Consider the following 22,995-nt stretch of genomic DNA (forward strand, 5'->3'; position numbering starts at 1 on the left):
AAAGCTATGATATCACAGATCAACAGGGACAAAACCTAAAACCGTCTTCAGATTTCTATAATCAAACCTGCTGTAGCTATCCCCTTTAAAAAGCTAATCAGCTAATCATCATTTATCCCAAGGATTGAACTTCTATCCCAATAACAGCCAGCAATAAGTATATTTCTATATAACTATAAATATATATAATATATATATATATATATATATATATATATATATATATATATATATATATATATATATATATATATATATATATATACACTCACCGGCCACTTTATTAGGTACACCATGCTAGTAACGGGTTGGACCCCCTTTTGCCTTCAGAACTGCCTCAATTCTTCGTGGCATAGATTCAACAAGGTGCTGGAAGCATTCCTCAGAGATTTTGGTCCATATTGACATGATGGCATCACACAGTTGCTGCAGATTTATCTGCTGCACATCCATGATGCAAATCTCCCGTTCCACCACATCCCAAAGATGCTCTATTGCAGTGATGGCTAACCTATGGCACTGGTGCCAGAGGTGGCACTCAGAGCCCTTTCTGTGGGCACTCAGGCCATCACCAGAGATGACTCCAGGTATCTTCCTGCAGTCCCAGACAGCCCGGGACTTGCTGTGCACAGAGCTATTATAAAGTGACAGCTCTACCTGGGACTATTTTCTGCTTTATTGGTGCCTCAGGGGCTGGTATCAATGAAAACTGTGACATAGAAGGGAGTATAAATCATAAATTACATTTCTGTGTTGGCACTTTGCGATAAATAAGCGGGTCTTAGTTTGGGCACTCGGCCTCTAAAAGGTTCGCCATCACTGCTCTATTGGATTGAGATCTGGTGACTGTGGAGGCCATTTGAGTCCAGTGACCTCATTGTCATGTTCAAGAAACCAGTCTGAGATGATTCCAGCTTTATGACATGGCGCATTATCCTGCTGAAAGTAGCCATCAGATGTTACAGGGTACATTGTGGTCATAAAGGGATGGACATGGTCAGCAACAATACTCAGGTAGGCTGTGGCGTTGTACCAAGGGGCCCAAAGAGTGCCAAGAAAATATTCCCCACACCATGACACCACCACCACCAGCCTGAACCGTTGATACAAGGCAGGATGGATCCATGCTTTCATGTTGTTGACGCCAAATTCTGACCCTACCATCCGAATGTCGCAGCAGAAATCGAGACTCATCAGACCAGGCAACGTTTTTCCAATCTTCTACTGTCCAATTTCGATGAGCTTGTGCAAATTGTAGCCTCAGTTTTCTGTTCTTAGCTGAAAGGAGTGGCACCCTGTGTGATCTTCTGCTGCTGTAGCCCATCTGCCTCAAAGTTCGACGTACTGTGCGTTCAGAGATGCTCTTCTGCCTACCTTGGTTGTAACGGGTGGCGATTTGAGTCACTGTTGCCTTTCTATCAGCTCGAACCAGTCTGCCCATTCTCTTCTGACCTCTGGCATCAACAGGGCATTTCCGCCCACAGAACTGCCGCTCACTGGATGTTTTTTCTTTTTCGGACCATTCTCTGTAAACCCTAGAGATGGTTGTGCATGAAAATCCCAGTAGATCAGCAGTTTCTGAAATACTCAGACCAGCCCTTCTGTCACCAACAACCATGCCACGTTCGAAGGCACTCAAATCACCTTTTTTCCCCATACTGATGCTCGGTTTGAACTGCAGGAGATTGTCTTGACCATGTCTACATGCCTAAATGCACTGAGTTGCCGCCATGTGATTGGCTGATTAGAAATTAAGTGTTAACAAGCAGTTGGACAGGTGTACCTAATAAAGTGGCCGGTGAGTGTATATATATATATATATATATATATATATATATATATATATATATATATCAATATGCAATAGCTACTTATGTAATGTATTGTATTGTTTATGTGCAGATATAATGTTATCCCTCTCAAAAAAAGGTCTGACATGTCTGGTTGTGTTCTGTTTCCTGTCCACCATTATTTATCATCACAACAGAAAAAAGGTAAGAAATTAAACAACATGTATAGTGAATAATAATTTTTGGTGTTCCTTATATATATATTGTACAACATTATGGTAGCAATTAAAGGGGTCAGTTGATGACCTTTATCAGCCACTTATATCTCCACTGATCATCTGATTCAGGCACCTAAACCTAAACAGAACTGGAAGTATAATCAGATGATTGCTTGTTCGTGTCCCATGTTGGAACTAATTAAAAAAAAGTTTAAAAAAATGTTATTCAATAAAAATAAATTAATAAATCAATAAAAATGCCCATAAGCCCCAAAACATATAAAGAGACACATAGGGGCAGATTTGCTTACCTGGCCCATTCGCGATCCAGCGGCGCGTTCTCTGCGGTGGATTCGGGTCCGGCCGGCATTCACTAAGGTAGTTCCTCCGCCGTCCACCAGATGTCGCTGCTGTGCTGAAGAGCATCGGAGCACACTGGATTACACCGAGCCCGGCTGAGTGAAGGTAAGTGCAAGCTCCGCGACACATTTTTCGTTTGTAAATGCGGCGTTTTTTCCGAATCCGTCGGGTTTTCGTTCGGCCACACCCCCCGATTTCCGTCGCGTGCATGCCGGCGCCGATGCGCCACAATTCGATCCCGTGCACCAAAATCCCGGGGCAATACAGGGAAAATCGGTGCATATTGGAAATATTCGGGTAACACGTTGGGAAAACGCGAATCGGGCCCTTAGTAAATGACCCCCATAATGCACAAAAAAGTCTAAAATATAAAACAAACCCCACATATATAGTATCACCGCATCCGTAACAACCCATAGAATAAAAGTTAATCATTATTGAACCCGTACGATGAACGCCGTAAAAAAACGTAAAAACCCCACCAAAATGTTATGATTTTTACCTATTTAATCACACAAAACATGCAATAAAAAGTGATAAAAAATATGTTCTCCAGAATTATACTGTTGCAAAGTACAACATGTCCTGCAAAAAACGAGCCATCAACCAGTTCCATAAAAATGTTCTGCCACTTGGAAGACAACAATACAAAAAAGATACATTTTCCCCCACATTAGGGTTTTAGTTGGCAAATTTTGTAAAACATAAAAAATATTCAAGTATGGCAATCGTAATCGTATTGACCCATAGAATAAAGATAACATGATTATTAGTCTATACGGTGAACACCAAAAAAAAAAAAAGAGTAAAAAATCCAGTACAGAATTGATGCTTTTCTACTCCTGACCTCAAAAAAAAGTTCATAAATTTTCAACAATAGGGGATACCAACCCCAAAATGGTAACACTGGAAAAAGCATCTCATCCCGCAAAAAAAAAAAAAAAATGCTGTCACATGGCCCCAATAACGAAAAAGCGAAAATTTTATAGCCTACAAATGAGACAATGAGGAAACTAAATGACGACATGTGGGGGGTCTCTGTACTCGGGAGAAATTGCATAACAAATTTTTATTTTAATATTTTTATCTTTTGGCTATATTTGGCTAAATAAACGTATAACCGACAAAATTTGACCCTTCATTTTGATTCAATTACTTTGAAGATCTCAAGGGGTTAACAATCTTCCTAAAAGCTGTTTCTGATAGTATGCGGGGGGCAGATTTGAAAATGGGTTGGTTATATAGGGGGGTTTTAATGCGAAATATTTAAAATTTCATTCAAAAAAGTATTTATCCCCAAAATAGTCAATTCTGAGAATACAGAAAGCGATATTCGATTTGTAAGCCTCGCAACATCAAAATAAATTATCCAGACATTTCAAAAATTCTGAAAATGGAAAATAGACAAATGGGAAATGTTATTCAGCAACTTATTTAGGTGGTAAATCTATCTGCCTGAAAACGCGATGATTTTGAATTTCGAAAATTCTCATTATTGCTGTGACAACAGTGTTCAAAATTATAACCATATAAAGCAACTTAAGTCTGAATACAAAAAATGGGGCTGGGCCTTAAGCTATAAAATGGCTACGGTCTTAAGGGGTTAATATCCTGGTGGGCTATTGGGGCGGTAATGGGTGCCCGAATGGCCCGCATTACATTCTCCTAGACTGCCGCCTCCTCAGGGCTCGTACATCTGCGGCCTGAGGCGAAATTCTCATCTTGCCTCATGGCAGATGTGGCCCTAGATGGGAGGAGCTGGCTGAGAAGGACAAACCTTCTCTGATGCCAGGGAATATAACATTAAGTGATTTATGTGGATGTAAGGGAAACAAATTTTAGCTAAAAGAAGGGGGTCAGTTAATTAATAGGGCCCTATGGAAATCTGTCACTAGCTGTATTTGTGAAAATGTGGTGGCAGGTTCCATTTAAAGATGATTATTATTATTATTGAGAAATATGACATTTGTTTTTGACATTCCAGTTATTTGCTAAGATATAACATTACTGATCCATGTACAGGTAGAGTACTGTGACTACACTCCATTCACTAAAATGTTTACTTCTTCACAGTGTTACATACCACCGGCAACTCCCATGATGTTATCACCCGACGCAATCCAACAAGTATCCGAAATCCAAATAACAACAGAAAGAATCTTGAATCAGATGGATCAAAGGATCCGCAGGGTAAACTTTGTTGATAAAACAAATACGACCAGCGCACAACATAGTAAGGTCTACCTAAAAGATCCAAAGAACAGCTATTGCGTAGGAGACCGTCTCACTGTTCAGGTGGACATGTTTGATTATTTGGGGAAGAAGAAAACTTATGGTGGAGACTTTTTGAGAGCAAGGATATCGACGCCAGAGCTTGAAGCAGGGTCTTCTGGGAGGATTGAGGACCTCAATAATGGTTCCTATCGTGTCCACTTCATATTATTCTGGGAAGGGTCAGTAACCATCAATGTGTTCCTGATGCATCCCAGTGAAGTAGCCTCAGCTTTGTGGACTTTCAGAAATCAATGGCATGGCTATGTAGACCATATGGGCAAGTATGTGACACCACAGCAACAAAGGGAGGTCATATGTGGATTTCACCTGGATAAAAAGGGGGAGCTGTGTGAGTATACAGATCAGCGGGATGAAGAATATTTTTATTGTGTCAAACCTCAGAATTTCAGTTGCGACTCTCTCAGTAAAGTCAAGAGCTGGTGGAGACATGACAAGACCCTGTTCACTACAGATCAGATGAGCTTATTAGACAAGTAAGTGGGCTATGTTACAACATGAAGATTGTGTTTTTCTAATTAAAAATCCTATAGTATATCCAGGGCCCAAGCTCACGGGCAGACAATTCTACGGCAGCCATGCCATTACGGGCGCAGGCTAAGGCTGGTGATCTGGGGCAGAATGTCCTCATCCCACTCTACGCGCTTCCATGGCCACAGCATAAGAGGGGGAAATTACATGGCTGGAAATTTTTTGGTACAAGCCTTGATAAATAAATACACCAAACTTTAAGGAGATTTTTTATCTTATCACTGTTGGTCTGCTACTTTGGTCATTTATAATCCTTATTAGAGATGAACGAGCACTAAAATGCTCGGGTGCTCGTTATTCGAGACGAACTTTTCCCGATGCTCGAGTGCTCATCTCGAATAACGAGCCCCATTGAAGTCAATGGGAGACTCGAGCATTTTTCAAGGGGACCAAGGCTCTGCACAGGGAAGCTTGTCCAAACACCTGGGAACCTCAGAAAAGGATGGAAACACCACGGAAATGGACAGGAAACAGCAGGGGCAGCATGCATGGATGCCTCTGAGGCTGCTTAATCGCACCATTATGCCAAAATTATGGGCAACAGCAAGGCCATGACAGAGTGACAGAATGAAGCTAGATAGCATCTAAAACATGCAATAATTGACCCTGACACTATAGGGGACGGCATGCAGAGGCAGCGGCAGCAGCGGCAGGCTAGAGAGTGTCATGGCGACATACCCTAAATGGACTCAGGCTTCAAACCAATGGGTGGCAGAGAGGAACCAAAGGAGGTGAGCAAGAAGCGCTGAAATGATTTCCTATGTCAACAAAAGGTTGACGGTATATTTAGTCGATAACACAGCATGGTGGCGACATAGTGACCAAGTTCTATAACGGATCTGGTGAAATACCCGAAAAATGAGCCTGACACAGCTCGTTTGATAAGGGGACGACATGTGGAGGCAGCCATGGAGACCACTTCCATGATTAAGAGCGACAGTATGGGGCATCCATATTACGCTGCTATGATTGCAACTTCAGGTCTCCAGCATGGCGGCGACAGATGGGCCGAGTTCCACTATGTATCTGGTGAAACACCTGAAAATTCTGCCTGACACAGCTCGTTTGATAAGGGGACGATGTATGGAGGCAGTGAAGTAGTAGTAGATTAAAGGTGCTGCAGTTAAAACTATGTTAGTTGGATCTTGGGATGGAGCTGGCGGTCTGCTGCCAGGCGAGCTTTTGCCTGTCCAAGCCCCTGTCTCTCGGCTCCTCCGCACCCAAAATGGGCCTGGGTGCCAGAAGCGTTTACTTTGAAAAAATTATAATTTTCAAAGCAGGCGGGGTCGTTTTAATATTTCACCTAGGAATAATGGAATAGCATAGTGGTTCTATTTTTAATTGTTTTTTGGAAATGGTTCCATGATTAAGAGCGACAGTATGGGGCATCCATATTGCGCAGCTATGATTGCAACTTCAGCTCTCCAGCATGGCGGCGACAGATGGGCCAAGTTCCACTATGTATCTGGTGAAACACCTGAAAATTCTGCCTGACACAGCTCGTTTAATAAGAAGACGATGTATGCAGGCAGTGAAGTAGTAGTAGATTAAAGGTGCTGCAGTTAAAACTATGTTAGTTGGATCTTGGGATGGAGCTGGCGCTCCGCTGCCAGGCGAGCTTTCGCCTGTCCAAGCCCCTGTCTCTCGGCTACTCCCCAAACAGCACTTCTAAGAACCTTTTGTATAAGATCAAGTGTAGTAGTGTTCTTATAAGTTTGGGTTATGGCGGGTGAGGGGAATGTAAACAGATGTGCAAGAGGCGCTGAAATAATATTGGTAAATGATAAAAGTTTGCCAGTATATTTTGTGGATAACACAGCAGGGTAGCGACAAAGTTAACAAGTTTGATGTGGAAGCCATGAAAACAACCCAAAATTCTGCCTGACACAGCTCGTTTGATAAGGAGACAATGGGGCAAATTTACTTACCCGGCCCATTCGCGATCCAGCGGCGCGTTCTCTGCTCTGGATTCGGGTCCGGCCGGGATTCATGAAGGCAGTTCTTCCGCCGTCCACCAGGTGGCGCTGCTGCGCTGAAAATCATCTCCACGCGCCGGAATGCACCACCTCGGACCAGGTGAAGGTAAGCGGTCACCAAGCGACACTTTTTCGGGTTTTAAATGCGGCGGTTTTTCCGAATACGTCGGGTTTTCGTTCGGCCACGCCCCCCGATTTCCGTCGCGCGCATGCCGGCGCCTATGCGCCACAATCCGATCGCGTGCGACACAATCCCGGGGCAATTCAGGTACAATCGGCGCAAATCGGAAATATTCGGGTAACACGTCGGGAAAACGCGAATCGGGCCCTTAGTAAATGACCCCCAATGTATGGAGGCAGCTATATGGACAACATGTGGAGGCAGCTAAAAAGACGAAGTGTGGAGGCTGCTATGGAGACAATTTAATTTGGATAGTGCCTGTATGTGGCAGTCCAAAAAAGTTTTCAAACCAGAGGAGCAGGTAGGTGGTCCTCCAGAAAAATTAAATAGATTGAGTGCCTGTATGTGGCAGTCCAAAAAAGTTTTCAAACCAGAGGAGCAGGTAGGTGGTCCTCCAGAAAAATTAAATAGATTGAGTGCCTGTATGTGGCACTCCCAAAAATTGTTTAAAACAGAGGACCGGGTAGGTGGCCCTCCAGAAAAATTAAATACATAAAGTACTATAGCTAGAGCCAGTTGGCCCTGGCAAAAAATAGCCAGTATCCTATGCTTTAGTGTACAAAGAGGAGGAGAAGGAGGACAATGAGGAGGAGGAGTGCATACATTATTCAGGTTGAGCTTCCTTCACCTGGTGGAGAATGGAAATCCTGAGAAATCCAGGCTTTATTGATCTTGATAAGCGTCAGCCTGTCAGCGCTGTCAGTCGACAGGCGTGTACGCTTATCGGTGATGATGCCACCAGCTGCACTGAAAACCCGCTCGGACAACACGCTAGCGGGAGGGCAGGCAAGAACCTCCAAGGCGTACAGCGCCAGTTTGTGTCACATGTCCAGCTTTGAAACCCAGTAGTTGTAGGGAGCTGTGTGATCATTTAGGACGATGGTATGGTCAGCTACGTACTCCCTCACCATCTTTCTGTAAAGATCAGCTCTACTCTGCCGAGAATGGGGACTGGTGACAGTGTCTTGCTGGGGTGACATAAAACTGGCAAAGGCCTTATAAAGCGTACCCCTTCCAGTGCTGGACAAGCTGCCTGCTCGCCTACTTTCCCTCGCTACTTGTCCCGCAGAAGTAGGCCCTCTGCCGCTAGCGCTGTCAGAAGGGAAATACTGTTTCAGCTTGTGCACCAGGGCCTGCTGGTATTCATGCATTCTCACACTCCTTTCCTCTCCAGGGATGAGAGTGGAAAGATTTTGCTTGTACCGTGGGTCCAGGAGAGTGAATACCCAGTAATCGGTGCTGGAATAAATTCTTTGAACGCGATGGTCACGGGATAGGCAGCCTAGCATGAAATATGCCATATGTGCCAGAGTACCAACTCGCAAGAATTCACTCCCCTCACTGGCCTGACTCTCCATTTCCTCCTCCTCCAACTCCTCTTCTTCTGCCCATACATGCTGAACAGTGAAGGACTGAACAATGGTCCCCTCTTCTGTCTCGCCAACATTCTCCTCCTCATCCTCCTCCACCTCCTCCGATATGCGCTGAGAAACACACCTGAGGGTGCTTTGGCTATCAACAAGGGAATCTTCTTCCCCCGTCTCTTGTGACGAGCGCAGAGCTTCCGACTTCATGCTGACCAGAGAGTTTTTCAACAGGCCAAGCAGCGGGATGGTAAGGCTGATGATGGCGGCATTGCCACTGACCATCTGTGTTGACTCCTCAAAGTTACTCAGCACCTGACAGATATCAGACATCCACGTCCTCTCCTCATTGTAGACTTGAGGAAGCTGACTGACCTGACTACCTGGGTAACATGGTTAATGTTGAATTCCACCTCGTGGGCACGTCGCACAACAGTCGGTGAGCGGGCAGTTGGAGGCGGCGCTGCGCTGCCCTGAGAGTGGCAGCATCTGTGCTGGACTTCCTGAAATGCGCACAGATGCGGCGCACCTTCGTGAGCAAATCAGACAGATTGGGGTATGTCTTGAGGAACCGCTGAACTATGAGATTTAACACATGGGCCAGGCATGGCACATGTGTCAGTCTGCCGAGTTGCAGAGCCGCCACCAGGTGACGGCCGTTGTCACACACAACCATCTCTGACTTCAGTTTCAGCGGTGCCAGCCACAGGATCAGTCTGCGCCGTGATGCCCTGTAATAGCTCTTGGGCGGTGTGCCTTTTATCGCCTAGGCTCAGCAGTTTGAGCACCGCCTGCTGTCGCTTAGCGACGGCACTGCTTCTGTGCCTAGAGCTACCGACTGATGGCGCAATGCCCACGGATGGTAATTTGGAGGAGGAGGTGAAGGAGGGGTGGGAGAAGGAGGAGGCATAGTAGGCCTTTGAGACCTGGACCGTGTCCGTGGTCAGGTGGACCTTGTCAGAAATGGCGTTGGTCAGGGCACGGATGATGTTGTCTGACACGTGCTTGTGCAGGGCTGGGACGGCACATCGGGAAAAGTAGTGGCGGCTGGGGACCGAATACCTGGGGCGGCCGCTGCCATGAGGTTTGGAAAGGCCTCGGTCTCTACCAGCCTATAGGGCAGCATCTCCAGGCTAACCAGTTTGGAGATGTGGACGTTGAGGGCTTGGGCGTGTGGGTGGGTTGCACTATACTTCCTTTTGCGCTCCAGCGTCTGGGGTATGGAGAGCTGAACGCTGGTGGACGCTGTGGAGGATCGTGGAGGCGAAGATGGGCTTTTCGCACGGGAGGTGTTTGGGCCGGGGTCCTGGGCAGGGGGCTGACTAGCAGATGACACAGGGGAAGGAGCAGTGGTGTGCCCGGCCGGAGGTGAACGGGCTTGGTGCCATTGAGTGGGGTGTTTAGCATTCATATGCCTGCGCATACTGGTGGTAGTTAAGCTAGTAGTGGTGGAACCCCTGCTGATCCTGGTTTGGCACAGGTTGCACACCACAGTCTGTCGGTCATCCGGTGTTTCTTTAAAGAACCTCCAGACTTCTGAAAATCTAGCCCTCGCCACGGGAGCTTGACTACGGGAAACATTTGGCGCTGATGCACCAGCTCTGGCCCTGCCTCTCCGTCTGGCCCCACCACTGCCTCTTCCAACCTGTTCTGCTATAGGAATCGCCTCCGTCTCAGAAGCACTGTGTTCACCCGGCCTATCAACCCAGCTTGGGTCTGTCACCTCATCATCCTCCAATCCCTCAGTCTGCTCCCCCCTCGGACTTCCTCCCCTGACAACAACTTCACCACTGTCTGACAACCGTGTCTCCTCATCGTCCGACACCTCTTTACACACTTCTTCCACTACGTGAATAATGTCATCATCACCCACAGACTGCGACCGGTGGAAAACCTGGGCATTGGAAAAGAGCATAGCAGCAACCGGACAAGTGGTTTGTGACTGTGGGAAGGGTCCAGAAAACAGTTCCTCAGAGTATGCCGGTTCAAATGCCAAATTTTGCTGGGAGGGGGCAGACTGGGGGGAAGGAGGCTGAGGTGGAGGAGCTGGAGGAGTGCTGATTTCGGTGACATGGGTGGACTGCGTGGAAGACTGACTGGTGGACAAATGGCTAGAAGCATTGTCCGCAATCCACGACATCACCTGTTCGCACTGTTCTGGCCTCAACAGTGCTCTACCACGAGTCCCAGTAACTTGAGACATGATGAACCTAGGGAGTGTAGCTCTGCGGCGTTCCCCTGCTCCCTCATCAGCAGGTGGTGTCTCACCCCGCCCAGGACCACGGCCTCTGACCCCTGCAGTAGTTGGACGTACACGTCCACTCCCTCATCCTCTACCCCTAGCCCTCGGTGTAAACTTACATTTTTTTTTTTTTAAATAAAACGATGCTATCCTATTGCTATGGCTAGTTTCTAACCTACACTGACAGCACACAACTGGATTTTGTGCTGTGCCTGATGACTTTGAGTTATAAAAGAAATAAACGTAAAAAAAAATAAATCAGCAGACTGTGCCTAATTCAAATCAAACCCCTAATAAATTGTCCCACTTCGGTGTTTGAGGTGGATATGTGTGTCACTAAGAGCTAAACACAACGGTCGCAAGTCTCCCTGCAAATTACTCACAATATGGTACTAGCTGCACTACTAATGGCAGCAAGCCCAGCCACAAGCAAACCAAAAAAAAGGAAAATATAACGTTATTGTAGCACTAAGAAGGGCTGTTGGGTTCTTGTAGAATCACTCCTGCCTAACACTATTCTAATAGAACACCCTAACGCTTTCCCTGACCAGCAGCAGCTCTCTCCCTAGCGGCATCCAGACAGAGAATGATCCGAGCAGCGCGGGCAGGGGCTAGTCTATTCCAGGGTCACCTGATCTGGCCAGCCAACCACTGCTATCGACGTGTAAGGGTACCACGTCATGCTGGGTGGAGTGCAGAGTCTCCTGGCTTGTGATTGGCTCTGTTTCTGGCCGCCAAAAATCACAACGGCGGGGGAGATGCCATTTTCTCGAGCTGGCGAAATACTAGTCCGAGCAACGAGCAGTTTCGAGTACGCTAATGCTCGAACGAGCATCAGGCTCGGACGAGTATGTTCGCTCATCTCTACACATAAACCTTCATTTTCTCGCCAATTCAATAGTGACTTTGTCACAATATGTAAATATATATATATATATATATATATATATATATCTACTGTGTATATATGTATATACTGTGTATATACTGTGTATAATCACCAAAATAGGCAGCACTCCAGCAATGGGTGAAAAAAATGTTCTTCTTTATTCCATGTTTAAAAAGTACAACAAAGTACTGCCGGCATTCACTAAGGTCGTGCGCCCGATGTCCACTAGGTGTCGCTGCGCTGAAGTTCGCCGGAATTCACCTCCTCGGTTTCGGTGTATGTGAGTGCTATTTTTGCGACACAATTTAAAAAAAAAATCTGAATTCTGAATTTCCGAATCCGTCGGGCCATGCCTCCCAATTTCTGTTGCTTGAAAGCTGGCACCGAAGTGCCACAATCCAATCGCATGCACCAAAATCCCGGGGCAATTTGGTGCAAATCGGAAAAATGTGGGAAACCCGGCGGAAAACCGCCATTCAGACCCTTAGTAAATGTGACCCAATGGGGGTCATTTACTAAGGGCCCGATTCGCGTTTTCCCGAAGTATTACCTGAATATTTCCCTGTATTGCCCCGGGATTTTGGCGCACGCGATTGGATTTTGGCGCATCGGCGCTGGCATGCACGCGACGGGGGGCGTGGCCGAACGAAAATCCGACGGATTCGGAAAAACTGCTGCATTTAAAAAACAAAAAGTGTCGCGGAGCCTGCACTTACCTTCGCCGGGAATAGGCCGGTGTACTTGAGTGCATTTCAGCGGACTTCAGCACAGCAGCACCACCTGGTGGACGTCGGAGGAACTACCTTAGTGAATCCCGGCCGGACCCGAATCCACCGCAGAGAACGCGCCGCTGGATCGCGAATGGACCGGGTAAGTAAATCTGCCCCAATGTGTCTTGCAACCTGTATTGTGCTGTATCACAATGCCCTGTAACTATAATTGTATGCAACCAAGGAACCAGCAACATGTAAGAACGGGCCTCTCGAAGTATTTATGTATTTGTATAGTTATAACTGTCTCTAACTGTCTCCGGGGAATCAATAAAGTTCTATTGTTTTTTTTTTTTTTTTTTTTTTTTTTTTTTTTTTTTTTTTATTATTTCAATAAGTACAGTTATTACAAATTAATCAAATAATAAGAATTGAGGAACTCATGGGAACCTTCTCAAGCAATAAACAACTGTTGTACCCATTAAACATGTCATACAATGAATGTACATACAGCAGAAATGGCAACATTAGTTTACGAAAATCTATAAAAAATCTATAAAAAATCTATAAAGTTCTATTGTATTGTAAAATAGTCTGTGTGCAAAACAAGCTAGCAGGTGTACCACATTGTGTGGTACCACCTACTAAAAACAAGTCTAAAATAGAACCCAACAGTCTTAGCCCGTTACCACCGAAGCCACCTTTCACCTTCCTGATTGTCTAACCTGACATTCGTTACTATAAGTGGATATAATGCTTTAACATATCCAAGTGATTTTGAAATTGTTTTCTCGTGACACTTTGTACTTCATGTTAGCTGAAAAATTTTGGTGTTTATTTATGAGAAAATCAGATGTTTGGTGAAAGTTTTGAAAAATTCAAAATTTTCTACTTTTTCCACACATTTCACACAGTCGTAACAGCAAAAAAACATAATAATCAACATTCACTGAATGTCTACTTTATGCGGACTTGGTTTTTTATGCATACTCTTATTTTTGTAAGATTATGGGGCTTTTAATTTTAGGTGCGATTTTTCACATTTTCCTAAAAAGACGCAAAATCATACTTTTAAGGGACCTGCTCAGGTTTCAAGTACCTTTGAGAGGCCGAAATAAAAGTAAACCCCCATTAATTACCCCATTATAGAAACTACACCCCTCAACGTGCGTAAAACAACTTTTATGAAGTTTTTTTTTAACCTTTTTTTTGGGCTAAATGAATGTGTTTTTCATAAAACACCAAAACGCTCCACAAAGTTTGATATCCAATCTCTCCTGCATATAACAATCCCCCATATGTGGTGGTAACCTGCTGTATGGGCACACGCCAGGGCATCGAAGGGAAGCTGCGCCATTCAGAGCAGATTATTCATTGTCCCTTTTTATTGGCTATACAATCTTTATTTTTTTGGCCATATAAGGGCTTATTTTCTGTGATATCAGATGCACTTCACAAATACTTCATTTTAGTGTGTTATTGATGAGATTTTATTTACTCTTGAATGTATAGAGGAAAAGAAAATTGTCAACTTGCATTTCCTTTCTTTTTGTGTTTTTTGGGGGTCGTACACAGTACACTAAAAATAATACATACCGTATATACTCGAGTATTAGCCGACCCGAGTATTAGCCGAGACCCCTAATTTTACCACCAAAAAACTTGAAAAACCTACCTTGACTCGATTATAAGCCGAGGGTGGGAAATGCATTGGTCACAGACCCCCCCAGTATATAGCCAGCCAGCCACCTATAGTATACAGCCTGCCCCCAGTAGTATACAGCCTTCCCCCAGTAGTATACAGCCTGCCCAGCTTGCCCCCAGTAGTATACAGCCTGCCCCCAGTAGTATACAGCCTGCCCAGCTTGCCCCCAGTAGTATACAGCCTGCCCCAGTAGTATACAGCCTGCCCCCAGTAGTATACAGCCTGCCCTCAGTAGTATACAGCCTGCCCCCAGTAGTATACAGCCAGCCCAGAATTTAAAAAAAAACAAAAAACTTATATACTCACCCTTCGGTGGCCCCGATGCGCAGCGCTGCTCCCCCGGTGTCCGCGCGACTCGTCTTCTGTCTTCCCGGCTCCTCTTCTTGCTTCAGCGCCTGTCTTCTCTAACATCGTGGTGGGCGCCGCCATTGTTCTTTCCCGGATAGTATCCCGCTGCTGACGTCATACTAGGCGCCGCCCGGGAGCAGAACATGGCGGCGCCCAGCACGACGTTACAGAAGACAGAAGACGGGCGCTAAAGCAAGAAGAGGAGCCGGGAAGACAGAAGACGAGCCGCGAGGACATCGGGGGAGCAGCGCTGCGCATCGGGGCCACCGGAGGGTGAGTATATAAGTTTATTATTTAAGTCCAGTATTGACTGGTGTATAAGCCGAGGGGGCGTTTTTCAGCACTTTTTTTGTGCTGAAAAACTCGGCTTAAACACGAGTATGTACGGTAATCTTTATTCTGTAGATCACTACGATTACGGTGATACCTCATTTATATAGTTAATTTTATATATTTTTACAATTTTACTGAAGAGAAAATAATATAGAGAAAATCTCATTTGTTTTCTTATCGCCATTTTTTCAGATACATAACTTTAACCCCTTCCCGCTGCAGCCCTTTTTCGTTTTTGCGTTTTCATTTTTCACTCCCCACATTCAAAAATCTGTAACTTTTTTATTTTTCCATGTACAGAGCTGTGTGATGGCTTATTTTCTGCGTAACAAATTACACTTCAAAATGGTGGTATTTAATATTCCATGCCATGTACTGGGAAGCGGGAAAAAAATTCCAAATTGCAGTGAAATTGGTAAAAAAACCCCCGCATTTGTGCCGTATTCTTGTGGGCTTGGATTTTACGGATTTCACTGTGCGCCCCAAATGACATGTCTACTTTATTCTTTGGGTCGGTACGATTACATGGATACCAAATTTGTATATGTTTTATAATGTTTCCATACATTTAAAAAAATTAAAACCTCCTGTACAAAAATTTTGGGGGGGATTTTGCCATCTTCCGGTGCTTTTGTTATACTTCGGTGTACGGAGCTTTCGGTGGTGCCGTTTTTTGCGGATTTTGATGATGTTTACAATGTTATCATTTTTAGTACTGTACGACCTTTTGATCACTTTTTATAGAATTTTTTATTTTTTTTTAAATGGCAAAAAAGTGCCATTTTCGACTTTGGGCGTGATTTTCCATTATGGGGTTAAACGCAGTGAAAAACCTTTATCATATTTTGATAGATCGGGCATTTTCGGACGCGGCGATTTTTACTGTTTATTTATATTTATATCAGTTCTAGGGAAAGGAGGGTGATTTGAATTTTTAGGTTTTTTTATTACAATTTTTTTTAAAACTTTTTTTTATTTTTATTTTTACTATTTTTCATACTCCCTAGGGTACTTTAACCCTAGGGTGTCTGCATGATCCTATCATTTACTGCCATGCTACAGTAAGGCAGTTTATGGGGATTTTACTACTCATACATTACCATGTGCTGACAGCACATTGTAATGCATGGGTTAACACAAAGTAGCTTCGGGTCTTCGTGAGACACGAAGCTACCATGGCGACAGATCGCCGCTCCCCTCAGAAAGAGGAAGCCGCCGGCAAACGGTGATCAGCAGGAAAGCACCCGCGATCAGTGCCTTCTCCATGTACCGGAACCCGACATGTGACGTACTATTACGTCACATGTTGGTAAGGGGTTAATATTTTTTGGTTGACAGAACTGGTTTAGGGCTTAATTTTTACTTGTTGAGTTGTACTTTCCAGTGGTAACATTTTGGCGAACATAACTGTTTTGATCACTTTTTGGAACATTTTTGTGGAGGGCTTTTATGAAATATGTACATTATTGGCGAGTTTTTTCAGGTTTTGTTTTTACGGCGTTCACCATGTTTCTGAGTTATTGTACAGATTGTTACAGACGCAGCGATACCAAATATGTGGTGTTTTTTGGTGATTTTGTGTTTAGCTTTATTAGATGTGTATGGGGAATGTTTGTTTTACTTTATTTATTTATTTAATTATTTTTATTACAGCGCACCGCGTAAGAAATTAACACCTGCGATCAGAGGAATCTCCGATCACAGGTGTTAGAGGCGGGTGTCGTCTATAATATACAGCATAATAATACTGCAAAATGCATGTACTATTATGTCAAATGTCGAGAAGGGGGTTAAACTGCGTCACATTCATCATTACAATAATAAATCTACCACAACACAAGACTAGCCTTGTCGAGATAGGAACACATTAATAAATTCCATGCATTATATCTACATATCCTGGGTCGCAGGCGCACCCTTGTGCCTTACTCTGCCCCCGTAGCCTGCCTGCTAACTTACCTCTCCCAGCTCCAGCGGCGGTCTCCTTGCACCCCGTGATCCAGTTCGCCCGTTCCTGTCTCCTCTTGCATGCATGTGCCGGCTCTTTAAGATTTAAAGGGCCAGCACGCCTATAATTGGCGCTGACTTCCCTGCCAGATTTTTGTGCCTCATATCCTTAGAGAAAGCTTTCCCGATGCCATGTGCGATTATCCTGATTTCCTTTTGTGACCTCGCTTCCTTTCCTGACCTCACTCCTATGCTGCATGTCCTGACCTTCTGCTACGTCTCCGATTCCGATTCTGTGCTTCCTGTCTCGACCTCCTGCCTGTTCCCGACCTCGAGTTTGCCTGACAAAACTCGCCTTGGCTGCCACCGTGGATAAGTTGCACTTGTGGAATGATTTGGTGGCACTCTGCCACAGCAAGTCCAACCCGCTTTGGTGGTAAAATCTGGGTACCACTTAGATTCCGGTCCCAGGTGTCAGCTTATGTCATTGTCCACGGTGGTCCAGAGGATCCACTACCTCCGATCCTGACAATAAGAAGGCAGATTCTTGTGATCATTTATGAGAACCGGTAAACATAAAACCTTTATAGGAACACCGGTTAGCCTGGATGGTAAGAGAATTCAGACCCACCAGAAATAATTACACATCTGTCCTAATAAAATAAAAAAGAAATAATATAATGACTAAATTGGTTTCCATCCTGTCTTCAAGAGTTACTTGAATAAATTATTATTCCATTTCACGATAAGCTTTGAAGCAGTTTATAACCACTTCTCTAAATGTATATCACAGCCATGTGGTAAGCACATACCCAAAACAGCTTCACTCAAAGGTTACTTCCACATGGCGATATTTGTCTGGTTAAGGCTGTGTCAAAATATGCTGCTGGTCTTTCCTACATGGATTTTGACCAACATGATGTATGAATCTATGAATGGGTTCTTGCTGTTCAGTGCTGAGCTTGTGAACCACACCCAGGGTTGCTCTACTTTAGGCTGTGATTGACAGCTCCTGACCTCACTGAAGTGCTGGTTATACTGGTCTCCTTCCACTTTTGGTACTTCTTCTGCAATTGTGAGATTGCTGTGTGTTCCAAAACCCTGCTACATTCTTGAATAACGATTCTGTACCTCTCCACTATCTTGGTTTTGACTTGGTTATCCTGAATTTGTCCTGTCATCTGTTCTGTGCTTATATATACACTCACCGGCCACTTTAGTAGGTACACCATGCTAGTAACGGGTTGGACCCCCTTTTGCCTTCAGAACTGCCTCAATTCTTCGTGGCATAGATTCAACAAGGTGCTGGAAGCATTCCTCAGAGATTTTGGTCCATATTGACATGATGGCATCACACAGTTGCCGCAGATTTGTCGGCTGCACATCCATGATGCGAATCTCCCGTTCCACCACATCCCAAAGATGCTCTATTGGATTGAGATCTGGTGACTGTGGAGGCCATTTGAGTACAGTGACCTCATTGTCATGTTCAAGAAACCAGTCTGAGATGATTCCAGCTTTATGACATGGCGCATTATCCTGCTGAAAGTAGCCATCAGATGTTACAGGGTACATTGTGCTCATAAAGGGATGGACATGGTCAGCAACAATACTCAGGTAGGCTGTGGCGTTGCAACAATGCTCAATTGGTACCAAGGGGCCCAAAGAGTGCCAAGAAAATATTCCCCACACCATGACACCACCACCACCAGCCTGAACCGTTGATACAAGGCAGGATGGATCCATGCTTTTATGTTGTTTACACCAAATTCTGACCCTACCATCCGAATGTTGCAGCAGAAATCGAGACTCATCAGACCAGGCAACGTTTTTCCAATCTTCTACTGTCCAATTTCGATGAGCTTGTGCAAATTGTAGCCTCAGTTTCCTGTTCTTAGCTGAAAGGAGTGGCACCCGGTGTGGTCTTCTGCTGCTGTAGCCCATCTGCCTCAAAGTTCGACGTACTGTGCGTTCAGAGATGCTTTTCTGCCTACCTTGGTTGTAACGGGTGGTGATTTGAGTCACTGTTGCCTTTCTATCAGCTCGAACCAGTCTGCCCATTATCCTCTGACCTCTGGCATCAACATGGCATTTCCGCCCACAGAACTGCCGCTCACTGGATGTTTTTTCTTTTTCGGACCATTCTCTGTAAACCCTAGAGATGGTTGTGCGTGAAAATCCCAGTAGATCAGCAGTTTCTGAAATACTCAGACCAGCCCTTCTGGCACCAACAACCATGCCACATTCAAAGACACTCAAATCACCTTTCTTCCTCATACTGATGCTCTGTTTGAACTGCAGGAGATTGTCTTGACCATGTCTACATGCCTAAATGCACTGAGTTGCCGCCATGTGATTGGCTGATTAGAAATTAAGTGTTAACGAGCAGTTGGACAGGTGTACCTAATAAAGTGGCCGGTGAGTGTATGTAACAATAAACTTTCAAGTTATTCTATTTACTATTCCATGCCATATAATAGAAAGTAGAAAAAAAATTAGAAAACAAAATACGTATTTGCGGCATATTCTTGTGGGTTCTGCTTTTAAAGGACATCTACCACCAGGATGAATGCTTGTAAACCAAGCACACTTACATACTGGTGTGTGCCCCCTCTGGATCTGGTCTTCATTAAAGGGAACCTGTGTCCCATTTTTAGCACTCCCCCAGTCCCCACAGAACATAGTAGATACGCTGCCAAAGTGTTTTTGTATTAAAAACTGTTTTTACAGAAAAAAAGATATAATATAACTTGTACCTTTCATTAGCATGGGCTGTGTGACGAGGCAGTTGCCAAATGGGAGGGTCTGGAAAGGAGCAGTTCCCCCCCACCCTTGGTGAACAGCTCCTCCATGTGACCTTTTCAAATATATGAAAACACCCATCACTGGGCTTAGCGACGCCCCCTGCTCCTCTGCAGCCTATCCCGAGTGATGGGAGTTATTCATATATTTGAAAAGGTCACATGTTTCCCAAGGGTGGGGGAAACACCCTTTTTTTTCTGTAAAACTTATTTTTTATACAAAAACACTTTGGCAGTGTATGTACTATGCTCTGTGGGGACTGGGGGAGTGCTAAAAATGGGTCTCCTGGTGACAGGTTCCCTTTAAGCTTCTTATGCCCTTCTTTTTAAGAAAAATAGGCTTTTAAGATTATCCAAATAAATAGGCTTTTAAGATTATGCAAATGATCCCTAAGTCATTCTGACCCCCAGTGGCTTTTTTCTTGTTAATGTAAACTGTGCTGAGAGCTGGAAGGAACTGGGTACCACATTTTGATTGGCTGTTTACCCAGATGTTTCCTGGATGTGGGAGTAGCTACATCCAGGAGAATAAAAACCTATCCCCTACAGTTTAGTCAGTGTGTGTGGAAACTAAACTCACCCACGGTTTCTGTCCCTGCCTACTTGCCAGGCCCTACACTAACCCGCAGGAAGAACAGATAACAAAAAAGAGAGACATTCACATATAAACAAAGGTTGTCAGGTTAACAAGCTAAAATCCTAGATGGCGGCGAGGTTCAGAATCATGAGGCAAAGAATAGTCACACAAAGTAGGCAGGACATAAAGTGCACAGTGTCAGACCTCTCTGAATGGGTTCTTGCTGCTCTGCTTAAGCTTGCCCTGCAAAGTTAATTCCTAGGCTGTGCTAGGTGTGTGTTATATGGAAAGCTGGGTTGTTTCTGAGGTGAGCATGTGTGTGTGTGTGTGTCAGGTGTGGTTTGAGTGATGGACGACCAAACCAATTAGGAACTCCACATATACCTGCTCCTCACGTCATGCTAGTTATACTGGTCTACTGACTCTTTTTGTCCTACTTCTTCTATTGAGATATTGCTGTGTATTCTGACTGCTACATTCTTATTCCACTGTATCCATTATTTTCTTGGCTGTGCATTTGCAGGGACTATACTGTTAAGGTTTTTTTTTTTGGGGGGGGGGGGTTACGGAGTACCATGTCAATAGGTAATTTTTTGGTATTGTATTAATTGATTTTATATGCATTGTTGTAGAGTATTCTCACAGCTTATAAAATGAAAGCTGAGCTCTGATTCGTTACTATAAGAAACTAGAACAGTTTTGCTGTATGAAACTATAAAAGGCTATGGGGGTTATTTTATCATTAAGCGGCTCCTTGGGACAGTTCTATCTCTAATCTTGGAGCTTCGCTGCCCATCAGATTCATTAAAGTGGTTTTGGCCCTTTAAGAAATGTTCTGACAGACTCTTTATTGTCTGGGATTTTTTTTTCCAAAAGTCCCAAAAAAGTCTCAATAAGCATAAAAAGTCTCAGCACATAGACCAGCAGGGACTGGAGTGACACTGAGACTTTTTATGAGACTTTTTGCAAAAGTTTCAAGTCATGAATCTGGCTTTGCACGATCTTGCACTTGCAGTAGTTTTATGTTTACGCCAGATTGATGAAGAGGTGAATATAGTCCTGTGAGACTTTTTAGTAGTGAAAGGTCTACTTACCCGGTCCTGTCGCGACCTCGAGGCGCGTTGTCCGACGAGGATTCGGGTCCGGCGCGATTCACCAACATCGTGCGCCCGAGTTCCTGCATCCGTCGCTTCCCCGCCGAGGTCCGCCAGAGGTCACCTGCTTCTTCCTGGTGCTTGTAAGTGCTTGATCTTGCGACACAATTGCGCTTTTAAATTCTGCGGTTTGTCCGAATCCGTCGGGTTGTCCGAAGGCCATGCCCCCCCCCATTTCTGTCACGTGCATTCCGGCGCCGATGTGACACAATCCGAACATGTGCGCCAAAATCCCGGGCAATTCGGAGCAAAACGGAAATTTTCGGGAAACCCAACGAAAGTAAATAAGCCCCAATGTGACTACTTTTGAGACTTATTTATGCCAAAAAAATCCCCAGGAAAACCAATGAAAAATAACCCCTAATGGGTTTTTTTGATTAGACAATGACCACATTTTTTTAATGTTTTAAACTTTATTTAAAAAGGTGCAGTGCTTTTGAAAAGTATAAAACAAAGACAAAAAAGATAAGTGAACAATTACAAAGTACGTTTTTGAAAACAATAACATAAGAGGAGCAAATTATAAGATCCATCACTTACAAATTGTAATCCAGTCTCAACTATATATTGCTTTAAACATGTTTTATAGTGCAAGCCTTGCCTTTCTAAGCTAGCCATTGATGTTTTTAGGCCCTTGTGTGGTTTTTTTGACAGTAAGCAGTAGACAGAAGGTAATAAAACTGGTAAGCACCTAAAATATTAAATTGTCCCTTTCCTTAGTTTGGAGAAGTAAATGTCCATCTGCTCATCTTTTAAAGCGATAAAATATGCATTACAGTTTTAGGACCTTTTCAGGACCTTTGTAGGTCCTCCAATGGCTCTTGTGTACATGTGCATTGAGCGCAGGAACAGATGAACGAGGATTTCATGGGTGAAATTCTCAGTATAAAATTTGGTGGGTGGTTTAGGTGCCCATGGGCCCACTTAGAAGTATTGGGTCCCGGGTTACCATCCAAACCGCCTGTATAGTAATCCACTACTGACGTGACTGGAATATATGATCACAGAAACAGGAGCGATGATGTCACTGTTGAATGTCGCCTATCCTGTTTCCTTGACCGCAGCCGCCGTTACGTTTCTGTGGTTCAGAGCAGGATAAATATAATTATTTCTTTTGCTTTGATTTCCAGGTCCAATATCAGAGTAAGAATTCCTACAGATTTTCATCATATTAATGTATCTCACTGCAACAACAGTAAGTATCATTTCTGTAATACCTAAAGCCAAATGTAAAGTACATAAAGTAAATAATAGTGTTGTTAATTCTCTTACTGAGCATTGTGGGGGTAAATATACTGAAAGGGGCAGATTTATCGGGGCTTTAACGCCTGTTTCCTGGATTTGAAACTATTTATTCCCCAGTGTCAACTCCACGCCAAGTGGGCATGAAAGGGTGTGAAGAGGGCTGCTCTGTGCCTGTGCACTACCTACAGCCTGCGCTGTACAGCCTACGAATTGGCGTACAATTGCTCGGAAGTGCAGCCGCTGGCTGGATTTTTTAAGAGGCCGAAGTCTCTTGATAGATCAGAGAGGGGCAAAAGGCCCACGGCGCACCAATATATGTTTCATCTCCCAAA

At 44.3% G+C, this 22,995-nt stretch overlaps 1 protein-coding gene across 4 annotated transcripts in view; it reads left to right on the forward strand.

Moving 5' to 3' along the window:
• Positions 1–22,995, forward strand: part of LOC140134852 (NXPE family member 1-like) — an 88,274-nt gene that overhangs the window by 59,012 nt on the left and 6,267 nt on the right. For 3 of the 4 annotated variants that reach the window (XM_072155590.1, XM_072155589.1, XM_072155591.1), the window contains exons 2-4: positions 1,903–1,994; positions 4,442–5,136; positions 22,549–22,613. In XM_072155590.1, the coding sequence (XP_072011691.1) occupies positions 1,908–1,994; positions 4,442–5,136; positions 22,549–22,613 (847 nt within the window). In that variant the 5' untranslated portion in view covers positions 1,903–1,907. The remainder of the gene's footprint in view (positions 1–1,902; positions 1,995–4,441; positions 5,137–22,548; positions 22,614–22,995) is intronic. The other variant, XM_072155592.1, reaches the window with a different exon arrangement.

Source organism: Engystomops pustulosus, chromosome 6, assembly GCF_040894005.1.
Source record: "Engystomops pustulosus chromosome 6, aEngPut4.maternal, whole genome shotgun sequence".
Lineage (NCBI taxonomy): Eukaryota > Metazoa > Chordata > Amphibia > Anura > Leptodactylidae > Engystomops > Engystomops pustulosus.